This window comes from Elaeis guineensis, chromosome 3 (genome assembly GCF_000442705.2).
Source record: "Elaeis guineensis isolate ETL-2024a chromosome 3, EG11, whole genome shotgun sequence".
Lineage (NCBI taxonomy): Eukaryota > Viridiplantae > Streptophyta > Magnoliopsida > Arecales > Arecaceae > Elaeis > Elaeis guineensis.
The window spans coordinates 91,244,943-91,259,948 of NC_025995.2; the positions used below are offsets into that span (position 1 = coordinate 91,244,943).

Below are 15,006 nucleotides of genomic sequence, written 5' to 3' on the forward strand. Positions count from 1 at the left end.
GCTCTACCTTTGGTTTTGTATGTCATGGCTACCATAGTCATTTCTTCAAGGATATTGTACTCAGACAAGCCATCTATTTTCTATTCATAGATTGTGGTAGCTGAGTATTGATTTTGAATTATAGGCTTTTCTTCGAAGTCCAGATCTGGCATAGAGGGCCTAAGTTAGAATGGTGTTTGAAAGTCTAGATCATAGGGTTTGGAAGAAATAGCCCAATTTTTGATTGGGTTGATTTTAGTTTTGAATTTGAATTGAAGGTTTCTAAGTCAAGTGTACTAGACTCAGGTTCCAATCCTTCATTTTGAGTTGGACTTGGATTGAAGGTCTCTAGGTTAGGTATACTAGACTCAGTGATAGACTCTTCATTTTGAGTTGAATTTTTACTTTTATTTTAAGATTATTTTGTAGACTGGTCCTGACTATCTTCATCTTGATCTAGTACAGAAATTAATTTTTTTTATATGGATTATCTAAAATACAATGAATTTTTTCAAGATTTTTTAATTTTTTATAAATTTTTTTATAATTTTTTTTTTGAATTTGTTCACAATATTTAGATACTTTAAATGGTTTGAATATTGGGATTGTGCTTTAAGATTTGATTTGAGATTAGCCTTCATTTATTTTATTTTTTATTTTATTTAATTAATCATCTATTATTTTTAATTTTAATTTATAAAGTTGTTTTGTTTAATTATGTTCTCTGCATCTTTTCCATTGAGTGTTTGTACGGGATCAGATTTCTCTTCGAGGGCAGATGCAAAGACAAAGACACTTGCATCTTTTAAAATTTCTATTTCCTTTAGAGGTGGATGAATCTTTTCAATGATTCTTCCTTTATTCTCTTTAAATCATGATTTTTGTATTTGTTTCCCCTAAGGTTTTGCAGCTTTTGATTTCTTTACCGGGAGTAATTTCCAGTCCTTCTAACATATTGATCTTTTTTGAATTTCTTTTGGCTTGTTATGTTTCTCGAACCAATCAAAGAATCCGAGATGATCTTTGATCAAGTTCATATAAGCATATCATTGAGATTGAAATTCATCTCTTTGGGTTTTATGATAAATTTTAAAAAATTATTCTCTTTTGATTTTATTCCAACCAGCATAAAACTCTGCTAAATTCTGAGTTGGCTACTTTGGTTTTACCTTAAGATATAGTTTTACCTTTAAAATATATATATTTATTAAAAATAAAGCTTCAATGGTGGAGGATAAACAGGACTCACCGGAGAAAACAGGGCTCGTTCCGTGTGGACGGCGGCGGCGGCCATCACTCCATCCCACGTGCGAAACCTCTTCCTCCGTCCTGCCGCCTCCTCGCGATGAGAGAGGCGGCGAAGTTAGTCGTTTCCCGCGTCCTTGCGATGAGAAAGATTTCGGTTTCCGCTCTCCACCTCGTCCTCCTCTTTCTCTTCGCTGGGTAAGCGAAGCTAGGGTTTCATCACACCCTTCCGTTTTCTTGTTTAGAAATTTAGGCTTTCCTTTTCTATCCGTCGGATCTCGTTTTCTGTTCCGGATTGTCTTCTTTTCGCTGGATTTTTAGCTGAATTACATCGAGGTTCTTATAATTTTTGACAAGATTTCGGCAAGCGAACTCAATGTATAGATTTTTCTTGATTCTAATGTATGTTTTACTGGATGTTAATTAGATTTTTGCAATCTTTCTATTTTTCCGATCTCAAGTTTTAATTCATCATTAAGAGTATCTGTTCAACTTCGGTCTTTTTACCTGTTTCTGAGATATTTTTAGTAGACCAAGAATCTCTGGCGGCTTCTTGAATATTACCTTTAATTTAGGTTAGTCTTTCCTTACTTATTCGGGAAGATCATGAGTTTTTTTTAATTTATGAAGCAATAGTTCAAGAAACATAGCCGGACTTTTGCTTATAAACTATTACCTGAGATTTCGTGCTGTTATGAGAGATTTTCGTTAATTCTTGGACGAGTCTGATAAATCTTGTTTTTTCACGAAGTTTGATGATTTTCAACTGTATTAATTCCGAAAACTGCCTTCCGTTTTGCCTTCCTCTCGAAGTCCATGTCAGGGCTTCCTTTATTTGTTCATATATGTTTGTATCATTTTTCTCTAGCGAAATTTTTGTTCATATATGTTTGTATCATTTTTCTCTAGCGAAATTTGGTGTCTCACTTTCTGCAATTTTGTGATGTTCATTAGTTCAAGATTCCATATATACTTTTCTTTATGAAGCGCCGCGATATTCTTATTATCCTCATCCTCAATCTTGGGTTTCCGTTTGCCGGGATAGCAGTGAATATTATAACGACATCTTTGATATAAATCCTTACCAGTATAGGTTAAAGTTGAAACCTCACTTTTTGATCATGAACTGGAAACCAATTTTGCATTTTGGGATGAAACAACACATTCTATAATTTAATTGGATGCTTTGAGCGTTGCTGATTTTCAGGGTAGCTACATAGTCTAAGGGATTCTTTTTTGAGAATCTGGTTAGATACATGTGAACTTTTTTATCTTAGGTTGTTAAGTCTTTTTCTTGTCTAGGAGGTTCCAAAAGTATTATAATTCCATGTAATCCGATGTTGTTGGTTGATAACTTAACAGTCTTCTCTTCTCCCCTCTAAAAATCTCATCTATCATGAAATGAAATAGATGTGAAAAGTTCTTGCAGTATGTATGATGATTCTCTATGTTGAGATGTACCATATTATAACCTTGAATTTATATCTAGGTTTCTTTCAATAGAATTTATTGAAGTTCTTTCTGCCTTTTTCCTTTTGGGCTGCAGGAGCCTCCCTTTCCTTTGTGTTTCATCCTGTAGGAATTCTTTGTTGCAAGTATCAGTTTTATACTTGTCTGTGTGAACATTTATGCTGCCATGCTATCTGCTTTGTTTATGGAGCCTTTCATTGATATCGTTTGGTTGCTAGGATCCTATCTTTTCTGTATTATTTTGTTATGGCATTGATATTCACCTTTTAATTCCTTATGACAGACTAGTCTTTTGATATTCGGTTTTTAATTGCTTATGACAGACTAGTCTTTTTCTTTTTCTTGGTGTATTCTTGGAGTTTAGACTTCTTCTGTCTGCTGCTGGTTCAATCGGCTTTCATCTTACCAACCTTTAACTAATAAGATGGCCATATTGACCAGTAATACTATCTTTGATGACGGCTTCAGGTCTCCAAGCCATGCAGCTATGGAAAAGGAGAAAACACTGGCCATGATAAAACCAGATGGTTTATCGCTCAATTACACGGACAAGATCAGGAAAGTGATTTTGGAATCTGGATTTGATATCATCAGGGAGATGATGGTTCGGCTTGATGCAGGAAACGTGACGCAATTTTATGCTGAGCATTCCAAGAAAAGCTTCTTTCCAAACCTTGTTGTGTATATGACAAGGTATCAAACTATCTTCTCTTTTCTATATCACAAGGTTTGATGTACTGTTTTTAGTTAGACATGTTCAACCATTCCATTTAAACAAATTTCAGAAATGTATATCAACTTAAGACAGGAAGCCTTAGAAAACGAAGCCAATGTAAATGCCTTCTAGAAAAGCAGTACACTGACTGACCAACTTAGTTTCCATATAGGTGCGCCTAGGTGATAGATGATCAAATAATGTAATCTATTTTCATAATGAAAAGATTTAGTCATTGATATAGTTAACCTACATGCTTAACTACTGATTTTCCTTTTTACTTCTCTTTTGGTGGGTTTCAAGAATAAAAGCATTCAACCTGACAGATTGATGTTTCAACCTTTAATTGAACCTGATGAAAATGTTCTTCTTCTATAGCTCATTCTTAGCTTAGCATAATGCTTTTAATTTTTGTTTGCTTGTGATTAGTGAAACAAGATAATCTTTCCTTGTGCTTTCTCTTCTCAACAACACTGATGCTACTGCAATTATTTTGCTGTCCCTGCTTTTATCAGTTGACAAATATAATTGTAGAATAAAAACTACATCTTTTTAGTTTCTTTTTAGATTTGTAATACTCAACATTGTAAGACAATATTATTCTTTATATATGTTGTACTTTCCCCTTTTACTTTTTAGATGCAATCTGCAGTTTGTGTGCAAAATGTCATCCATGCTTACTCAAGCTACTATGTTTCCCTTAACTCCATTTGATTACAGACAGAACTCTCTTCGTCAAGCATTCACTTTAGAAGTACCATGTATATAATCATCTTTTTAGTTGCCTATCATTAGTGAGTTTTCTTATGTATAATCTTGCACTTGTCATGTTATCCTTCTATCCATTTCACTGCAATTTTATACTAAAGCCTGTAAGTAAATGTCTATTAAATTGCATTATAGGTAACTAAAAACATGACAATCACGTCTTCTGATATGATATTATGCTTCTTCTGCACTAGGACACTCACTGTATATTACGCTTCATCTGTACTGATTGTCATAACTCATTATTCTAATGTTTCTTCTTCTATTCAATAAATAGTATGTCCTGCTTGTTAGTTATGGTATATGGCTTGTCTACATTGCTGACTGTTAATTTTTAGTGGCCCAGTATTGATTATGGTTCTTGAAAAGCCTAATGCCATCTCTGATTGGCGTGCTTTGATTGGGCCAACTGATTCAAGGAAAGCTAAAGTTTCTCATCCTAACAGGTTAGATTATTTCTTCTTATGCAATTAGATGTTTTGATAGTGTCAATTAGACCCTACAAACAAAATAATGATGTTAGGAAAAAAAAAAAGAAAATAAAGAAAACCTTGCACCTTTTAGGCTCAATGAAACTCATGTTTATACCAGAGCAAATGTATGGATATTATACAACATACAGAATTAGGTTGTATCTGGATCTCTAACTTTGTAATTAAATGTATTCTTAGTCTGACTAAGACTTCTCAAAGAATACCCTGTTTGAACTTTGAAGGTAGCCCCTATACTTAAAGGCTCCTGACTTTATTTAATCTTGTGATCAGTCTCAATCTATACAAAAGCATCTCACTTCTTTTTGATTTAGAATGTATTTTATTTCCAATCCTATAAACTTAAGACCTCCTAATATCTCCTGTTCTGGCATGTTCAGATCTTCCTAACTTTTTCCTACTGTGCTTAGTGTTCCTGAACCTTTGGTATCTTGGTCTTCAAATGTCTATCTCCTTTTCTGGACATCCTAGAATTCTCTTTTAGAGTTTAGTTCAATAGCTGGCATGAATATAAGCAACTTTGAGCTTGTGGAATCATGCTACCTGTCTGTAGAAGCACTTCTGTTCTGTGCCATTTTCTCACCTTAAAAAAAAAAAAAAAAAGGAACCCTATTGTGACTTGTGATCAGAGAATAGTCTTGTTGCAAGCAGCATTATCCCAAATTCATATTTTTGCGCCTTAATAGATAAACATACTGTGCAGCCATGATTTTAACTTTACCATTAAATTGTAGCATGGCTTATATGATCCTGTTTTCACCATTTTAGCTTCCTCATTCAGTTTTCTGCTTCCATTTTTCAGCATCAGAGCCATGTGTGGGCTGGATTCTGCAAAGAACTGTGTTCATGGTTCAGATTCTCCGCAATCTGCTGCACGAGAAATTTCATTTTTCTTTGGAGACATTTTACCAGGTTAGTTTTTATGCTTGTTTAATTAAATACATTAATGCCTCATGTGTTGTTGCCGTTGCTTACTCACTTCTATCACCATTTATAATAAAGATTTATGAGAGTATTAACAAAGGCATCAATCTCATACATTTACATACTGATGGGATCAGATTTATTAACCTGATTCTGCTGGAAATGATCGGTTTATAACTAACTTATAATGGGTAGTGCAACTGTTTCCATGAGTCATGTATCTGTTTGAGATATAGTTTTTAGTGGTCAAAATCTTCCATCTTGTGCTAGAAAGGGCCACATAAGGAATATTTAGGTAAAAGGGGAAGCATCATAGTTGAGAAATAACTGGTTTAAAAATAAATATCTTGTGTTTAAACTAGATATGTAATATCTGCTAAAGATTTGAATCCAATGTTGCCCATGTTGTCAAGCAGAATATGCAGATGCACGATGCTATTTTTTTCATGAATTATGCCATATAGATTAACATGCTGATTTGCCAAGATAAGGCCAAAGTGTGATTTCATATTTATGGTGTATGTATTAGTGCTAAACTTTGAATTTTCTCATCATTTAAGATAGTAAAGAAAAATGTATTCGAGTTGCTTATAAAGATAACAGCTTGATTTTTAGATAATCAATTTTTCATTGGTCGTACATGCTTATTCGTAAATGCTGCTTATCTTTGTCCAGTAATTGAGGACATGCCCCTTCTTGGGTTTGAGATGTGAAACAGTTTCATTATGCTAATCTCAGAAGGTTGAAAAAAGTGTTGGCATTCCCTATATATTTACCTGCCTTTCCATCCCATCATTTTAGCTAGAAACCCTTAGATATCTTATTCATATGGAGAATCCCAAGTCCTTGGTAGAAGGCCTAAAAAATTGATTTAATTTTCATTGGTATTATGTTCTCATTGATATGATTATTGGCTATTTTCATGCATAACTTGCATCTCTGGAGTTGTCATGTACAAATTCTTGGCACAGCTTTCCTGCATCCATCCCTTTTTGCTTTTGGTGGTCATTTGTATGGTCCTACAAAATGTTTTAACTGTCTTCATTCCAACAAATTCTCTATGTCATCTGGCATGGCAGTCTTAAGACTGGTCAAAAAGATGAAATAAAACTCAAGACTTCTTTTGAAGTTTGCCTGCTTTCCTTCATCCTGCAGGTTTTGTGAAGCATGACGAGCTTTAGAAGATGCCTGCTTTCCTTCATCCTGTAGGTGTTGTGAAGCATGATGGGCTTTAGAAAATTCTGTCAGGCATGAAGGTTGGTTTAGCCTACGGATGGATGGCAGATGGGCAGCTATCTTTCTGATAATTAATAGTGGAGAGTCAGTTGTCTGGCGCCCACACCATGTGCGGCTAGTTAAGTTGGTCAGCCATTTTATACCACTTATTGCTCAATGTTGTACATTTTAAAGTAATACTTGGATCCTACATTTGCCTTGCAAAAGCATGTAAGAGTAAATTATTGTTCACCAAACCATCACAAATCAACTCAAGGTCGATTACCGCAATAAGCAGGATCTATCATGCGCGCAGGCCTATTTTGTCTCCACTATTGTGAGGGTGCTTGTGGCATCGTGTGGCCTGTGGGTGAAGATCTTATGATAGTTAGTACTCTCTCTTCAGCCTAATAAGAGCAAAGTAACGAGACTGTAGCAAAATAATGAGCATACCCTTTTCCGTTCAGTTATATAGATAATAAAATTATTTCTATTGGATGAGATTATGGCCATCTTCCTTTTGTGCATTGCAAGTTTCTAGTTCTTATGAAAGTTGGCAGCTAAAGTATGAGTTTTGGTCCACTAAGGTGCTGCTAAAATATGAAAGCTGGCAGTTTTGATCTTTACCCTTCTTGTGTATTAGTTTTTAAATAGAGGCAAGCACAGTTTTTTCTGTAGAAAAAAAATTTAATCTCGAATGCGGAAATAATAGTATCTTCGGTCATTGTTGTTCAAGCTTAAGCAAATCAATCTGTAATCATCTGCAATCATAAAAGAATCAATCTTGGATGTTCCTTGCTGTCGTCGAGCTGTGCTTCGACAAGGAAAAATTCACAAGCTCTCGGATATGAATAGGAGATCAAGTCCGTAGAAGTTCTTTTATAATGTATCTCATCCTTAAAAAATAGTATCTCAATCAGTCACAATAACTAGAAAATGAATTTTATTCATGATGGTTGTGTAGAATTAACTTTTATCAAACAATCAAATATATTTCTATCACTTTATCTAAAGTTTATCTTTAGTTGGAATTCAGATCAATTAAAATATGTAAAATAAATCTCAATGCGTGTTACATCCGGATGGGTCTAATAAGATAAATCATAATATTTTTTATTTATAATATTTTTTATTTGTAATAAATAGATAATGCAGAATTTATCACAAAGGAGAGGAAAGCTCTGTGTGCTCTGTTGCTAGGTACTGTCCGATGAACTCTAAATATGGTTTTGCTTTGTGATATCATCTTGGTTTGCCTACATAGTTAGTCTAGGTTCCTGGTAGAAGGGCCATGGTTCAAAATCACTAATGCTACTTGGTAGATGGATAGTTTCAGAACGATTTGTTGATCAGTCCAATTACTGTTTGAAATTCAAGTGTTTGTGTACAAGTAGTGATGCCTAATAATTGTCCAAGGGTTGGGCAACTCTTACTAGGTTAATGTGAGACTCAACCGTCATGCACGTGAACCAATTGTTATATGAAACAAAATCCGAGTACTAGGCTATTGGACTTTAAGGAAAGAATAATAAATGTAAACAATGAAAAGTAAATGATGATCAAGCTTTAGTTTGGTAACAGTTGTTTCTGTGTGGTAGTTTTTCAAAAACAATTTGGCTGCTGCCCTTTTTCCAGCTGTGGTACCTTCAAATAAATGATTAAAATTTACTTGCTGAACACTAATTAGGAAGCTTGCAGTTGTTCTCTCTATAGCAACAAGGAATTCAGGTTGAGAAAGAAAAATCTCTCGTATGCCACCTAAGTTCAATTATGAATAATTGTAGATGAACATCAAGACATGCTGTCACGTCCCAAATCCGGGACATAATACGGCCATACTATCGAGAGATGGAGCCTACGATAACACGAAATCAATCCATCATAATCATCTAAAATCCGTCAAATAAAAAGATTCAATTTCATTATTAATCAAATAATCGAACCAATATTGGTTTAGAGCATCTAAATCCAAAAGCAAGTACCAACCTGAATCTCAATAGTTATAAATAACTACAAATCCGTGATTATAAAATAACTAAACTTCTACTACCAAATTTTCAAGCTTGCTATGCAGATCTTCAAACCTGAATTCTTTTTTGCCGATCTAAACCTTATTCCTCTGTTCAAACAAAAAGAAAATAAAAAGAATATGAGCTACACTAGCCCAGTAAGTAGAACTTGCGCTTCCTTATCGGATCAAGCATAAGTTTTTTATGATAATGCAATATTTAGAAAATAACAGATAATATAAAATAAATATTTTATAGAGCATATAACAAAACAAGTTATAAACTCATCATGCATACAAAAATCGTGTATATTTCACAATCATGAATCGTAAATCATTTTCATCATGTATTCATGTCATGTTTCAAAACATTGCTCACAGATATTCGTGCTAAGGTCACTATTGTACCCATGACAGGGCTATGTTTCTTAATCGACAGAGTTCTTAATTTATGTGCCAACTTTATACCCGTTGGCAGGATCATGTTTCGTGTGGATGCTAGCTCCGGATGTCGATCTTCTTGAAGAAATTCATTCATAGCCATCTGAGAGCCTTTGAAATCATTATATCTTTTTCTTAAAGTATACATATACATAGACAGAAAAATAATAAAATTCATGCTTCATAATCATGCTATTTTCATAAGACATATTTGTGAAAACCCGGCCCACTAAGCCCAGTAAACCAAAAAAAAAAAAAACAGAGCAGGGAGGAAGACTCCCGATCGGAGTCTTCCTCTTCCTCGATTCCGATCAAGAATTGGAGTCCTAGGGCCATTAAAAGATCCTAGGACGAGCTCTATAAGAACCCCCTCCTCTCCTCTAAGGATAGATCAATCAGTCACCGACGATTGCCGGAGTTTTTCTCCGATTTTTTTGTTTGAAGCCGCGACTCCTCGACCTGTGTTCTCCGCGATTTCACGCCGATGGGGGTCATCGGAGGTTGTGATAAGGTCTCCTTCCTCTTCCTCTCTTCTCTCCCTTCTTTCCAGTGCCTGTGGGCACGATTGCCGGCGACAGGTGTCGCCGGATTTTGTTGGAAAAGAGAACCTCTGTCCGGCCTCTTCTTTTCTCCGATTTTCCGACACCGACGGCCACCACCGACCGCCGGTACGGACCCTCCGAACTCGGAGGAAGGCCGCCCTTGCCGCCGGCCACCGCCGGGCAAGGGGTGGCCGTGAACGGCCGATGTAGGGAATGGGGACCTCTAGGTCCCCTATTCCGGCCAAAGAAGGCCACGGGGGGAAAAAGAAAAGAAAAAGAAAAAGAAAAGAAAAAGAAAAGAAAAAGAAAAAGAAAAGGAAAAGAAAAAAGAAAAAGAAAAAGAAAAAGAAAAGAAAAAGAAAAAGAAAAGAAGAAGAAGAAGAAGAAGAAAAAGAAAAGAAAAAGAAAAATATATAATCATATAATAATAATAATAATAATAATAAAGAAAAGAAAAGAAGAAAAAGAAAAGAAAAGAAAAATATATATAAATAAAAATAAAAAAAAAGAGAAAGTTTCTCTCATCCCTCTCTAAAGTCTTTTTCTCTCTAGAATTGGATACTTTCTCTCTCTACTTTCTCTAAAAAAAATTCTCTCTCTAAGAAATCCTATGAATCCCTTATTAGGCTATCTTCTCCACTCCTAGGGACCTAGGGACCTATGACCTTAGATCGGTTTAGAGCCGAAGGAAGAGATTTAGTGGACTGATCACCAAATCGGTCATTTCTTTATATTGTAATTTTATTAAATATATGAAATAAAATTTATTGATGATTTAATATTTTAAATAGGATTGTCCGATTCTTTTAAGGAAGATTAAAAGGTCTCGGACGATCGAGGTAAGTGGATTTTATGCTCCTTATTTATTTTTAAATGATCATACTTTTATGTAAAGAATTGCTATTGATAAAATCATAATTTTTCATAAAATAAGAATCGGCACATGTGATATGAAAAAGCATGTTTTATTATGAGCATTGATTTCATGAATATGTCTTATAAAAATAGCATGATTATGAAGCATGAATTTCATTATTTTTTTTATTTATGTATATCTATGTTTTAAGAAAAGATAAAATAATTTCAAAGGCTCTCAGATAGCTATGAATGAATCTCTTCGGGAAGGTCGACATCCGGAGCTAGCATCCACATGAAATATGGTCCTGCCAGCGGGTATAAAGTTGGCACATGAATTAAGAACTCTGTCGATTAAGAAACATGACCCTGTCACGGGTATAGTAGTGACCTTAGTACGAATGTCTGTAAGCAATGTTTTGAAACATGACATGAATACATGATGAAAATGATTTACGATTCATAATTACGAAATATACATGATTTATGCATGCATGATGAGCTTATAACTTGTTTTATTATATACTCTATGAAATATTTATTTTTACAATAATTGTTATTTGCTAAATGATGCATTATCATAGAAAACTTATGCTTGATCCGGTAAGAAAGCGGAAGTCTACTTACTGAGCTAGTGTAGCTCATATTCTTTTTATTTTCTTTTTCATGTACAGAGAAATAAGGCTAGGACCGAAGGAAAGAGAATCCAGGCTTGGGGATTAGCAAAGCAAGTTTAGAAATTTTGCTATAGGAATTCAGTTTATATTTATGGATTGTAGTCATTATGAATTTTAAGACTTGGATTATTTTATCTTTGAATTTAGATGCTCTGAACCAGTTTTGGTTTAATTAAATATTTGAATTAAACTTTATTATTACATTTATTTGTGATACACCTGTTATTATATTTAAGAAGATAAATTTTGGCTTCGTGTTATCGTGGGTCCATCCCTCGGTAGCATGGCCGTGTTATGTCCCGGGTTTGGGACGTGACATTTTATGGTATCAGAGCAATAGGTTTAATTAAGGGTAGAACTTAAAACCTAACAGTGAGTAGTTAGGTTACGCATAGTTAGACTCTGACTTAAATTATTAACTGTACTGTAACTCTGTTATAAAATAACGTAATAATGATTGGCATTTGAATAGGAAGCGATGAGCGATAGGGAGGGTGAGACTTTGGCAAATATGACCGCTAGGACAAGAGGAGCAAGAGGAGCAAGACTGACGTCGCGAGGAGCTGACAATCAACCAGTTGAGCGGGCTCCTGACGCACCGGCCATACAGGTGAACATTGCTGGTGTATGTCAAGTGGTGGCTCAGCTTATCCAGCAGCAGGCACAGACTCCTCCTCGACCGACATTATCTATGGAGTCATACTACGAGAGATTCAGAAGGCTCAACCCACCTCTATTTGAGGGTGGATCTGATCCTATGGCTGCAAAGACATGGATTCGAGAGATGGAAAAGATGTTTGATGCCCTGCAATATTCTGAGAATGTGAAGGTCCGATTAGCCGTTCCTATGTTAAAAGAAATGTCGAGTTTTGGTGGACTGCAATAAAAGCTGCCTATGGGAACAATGATGATCAGCTCACTTGGGAAGAATTCAAAGAGATATTTTATGATCAGTACTTTTCGGGGACAATGAGATTGGTAAAAGAAAATGAGTTTCTAGCCTTAAAGCAAAAGGATGATATGACGGTGCTAGAATATACTAACAAATTTAATGAGCTAGGCCGCTTCTGCCCCCAGCTTATGAAATTCGAAAGGAGTAAAGCTAATAGATTCGAACAAGGTCTAAGATATGGAATTCGATCTCGTCTGTCTTCTCATATTTTCAATAACTACAAGGACGTACTGAAGCGAGCTTTGAAAGTGGAATCTGAATTGAAAAGAGCAGAACTAGAAAGAGGAGATAAGAAGAGACCGAGATCAGTAGAAAATCTAAAGGATCAGCAGAAAAATTTTAAAAATAATAACTCTGATAAGAAGAAAGAATCTTCATCCTGCTCCTACTGTGAAAAAAATCACAATGGACCTTGTCTCAAGAGGATTGGAGCATGCTTCTTATGTGGTGAGAAAGGACATATGGCTCGTGATTGCCCAAATAAGAAAAGAGATGACTCTAGACCTAACAAACCAGTTGATCAAAAATAAAAAGGAAATGCACGAGTGTTTACTTTAAACCAGCAGGAGGCCAATGCAAATGATCAAGTGGTGACAGGTATTATCCCAGTCAATTCTATTTATGCTCGTGTGTTATTCGATTCTGGCTCTTCACACTCTTTTATATCTCTCAAGTTTGCTACTTCTTTGAATTGTGTGCCTGAAAAACTAAATGAACCATTATATGTTAGCACACCTTTTAAAAATATTATTGTTGCTGACATTATTTTCAAGAATTGCATAATCCAAATAGAAGAAAAAGAATTAGTAGCAGATTTGATTCAGCTAAATATGTATGATTTTGACGTTATTCTTGGGATGAACTGGTTATCTTCATACCATGCACATATTGATTGTTTTGAAAAAAGAGTGGTATTTCAAATTTCGAATGAACCACAATTCTTCTTTCAAGGCGAAGTTCATAATATGGAATCCAAACAATCTTTGGGTATTATCTCAATCATGAACGCAAGAAAAGCTTTAAGGAAAGGATGCAAAGCATTTTTGGCCCATGTAATAGACGTCGAGAAGAAAAGATAAAGTTGGATGATATCCCAATTGTCAAGAAATTTTCTGATATTTTTCCAGATGAACTACCCGGATTGCCCCCAGAGCGTGAAGTTGAATTTAAAATTGATATCACCCCAGGAACCGGACCTATTTCGAAACCTCCTTATCAGATGGCTCCCGTAGAATTATGAGAATTAAAGGATCAACTGCAAGAACTTTTGAATAAAAAGTTTGTCCGACCAAGTACATCACCTTGGGGAGCTCCTGTGTTATTTGTGAGAAAGAAAGATGGGAGCATGCGATTATGCATTGACTATCGGGAGTTGAACAAGGTAACCATAAAGAATAAATATCCTTTTCCTCGAATAGATGACTTATTTGATCAACTTCAGGGTGCTCAAGTTTTCTCCAAAATTGACTTACGATCAGGCTATCATCAACTAAGAATTAGAGATAAAGATGTACCTAAGATTGCATTTAGAACCAGGTATGGCCATTATGAATTTTTAGTAATGCCTTTTGGACTAACCAATGCACCGGCTGCTTTTATGGATATGATGAACAGGATTTTCAAGCCGTATCTGGATCAATTCGTTGTTGTTTTTATTGATAATATCCTAGTGTATTCAAAAATATAGAAGAACATGAGAACATTTGAGGATCGTGTTTCAGACCTTGAGAAAAGAGAAGCTCGTCGCCAAGCTTAGCAAGTATGAATTCTGGTTGGATAGTGTTGTCTTCCTCGACCATGTAATATCTAAGGAAAGAATCTCAGTCGATCCAAAGAAGATAGAAGCCGTGGTAAATTGGCCTCGTCCGACTAATGTGACGAAAGTTAGAAGCTTCTTAGGCTTGGCTGGTTATTATAGAAGATTCGTCAAAGGATTTTCTCAAATTGCAATTCCTCTGACTCGCTTAACTCAGAAATGAATAAAATTTGAATGGAGCAGTGAATGTGAGCAGAGTTTTCAAGATCTGAAGCAACGATTGATATCTGCCCCAGTTCTTACTCTATCATCTAATGAATGAGGATTTGTCATTTATAGTGATGCTTCTAAGAAAGGATTAGGTTGTGTGTTGATGCAGAATGATAAGGTCATAGCTTATGTTTCTCGACAACTAAAAGCCTATGAGCAGAATTATCTGACCCATGATCTGGAGTTAGCAGCTATTATTTTTGCCTTAAAGATTGGCAACACTATTTATATGGAGAATCATGTGAAATCTTTACTGATCATAAAAGCTTGAAATACTTATTTACTCAAAAAGAGCTGAACATGAGGCAAAGAAGGTGGCTTGAACTATTAAAAGATTATGATCTAAATATTAAATATCATCCTGAAAAAGCTAATGTGGTGGCAGATGCACTTAGTAGGAAGTCTTCAGCGAATGTGATGACTCTGCTATCCTTTCAGCAACAAATTATCAGGGATCTTGAAGATTTACAAATTGAAGTGACTTGTACTGATGTTAAGAATGTGTTAGCAAATTTAATGGTACAATCAGTATTGATCGAACAGATAAAAGTGGCCCAACAAAGTGATATTCATTTTTGTCAAATTAAGAAGGACATGAAGAAAGGGTTACGAACTGAGTTTAGACTCCATACAGATGAAACTCTTTATTTTGGGAACAGATTATGTATACCAGGAGATCCTGAACTAAAAAAAAAATT

The 15,006-nt window shown here is 35.1% G+C and overlaps 1 protein-coding gene across 2 annotated transcripts; it reads left to right on the forward strand.

The window, feature by feature from the left end:
- The first annotated feature begins 1,186 nt into the window (after positions 1-1,186).
- Positions 1,187-7,308, forward strand: LOC140856505 (probable nucleoside diphosphate kinase 5). Of its 2 annotated transcripts, XM_073253969.1 has the most exons (5): positions 1,187-1,422; positions 3,163-3,387; positions 4,516-4,623; positions 5,471-5,580; positions 6,748-7,308. In XM_073253969.1, exons 1-5 carry the CDS (start codon positions 1,325-1,327, stop codon positions 6,771-6,773), a joined length of 567 nt encoding a protein of 188 aa, XP_073110070.1. In that variant the 5' UTR covers positions 1,187-1,324; the 3' UTR covers positions 6,774-7,308. The 2 variants fall into 2 exon arrangements, with proteins under 2 accessions (XP_073110070.1, XP_073110071.1); XM_073253970.1 differs by lacking the exon at positions 4,516-4,623.
- Positions 7,309-15,006: the final 7,698 nt, after the last annotated feature.

Coding starts and splice junctions, on each gene's coding strand:
- LOC140856505 (XM_073253969.1), top strand. CDS start 1,325: ATGAGAGAGGCGGCGAAGTTAGTCGTTTCCCGCGTCCTTGCGATGAGA. Junction 3,388..4,515: donor CTTGTTGTGTATATGACAAG/GTATCAAACTAT, acceptor GTTAATTTTTAG/TGGCCCAGTATTGATTATGG. Junction 5,581..6,747: donor CTTTGGAGACATTTTACCAG/GTTAGTTTTTAT, acceptor TTCATCCTGCAG/GTTTTGTGAAGCATGACGAG.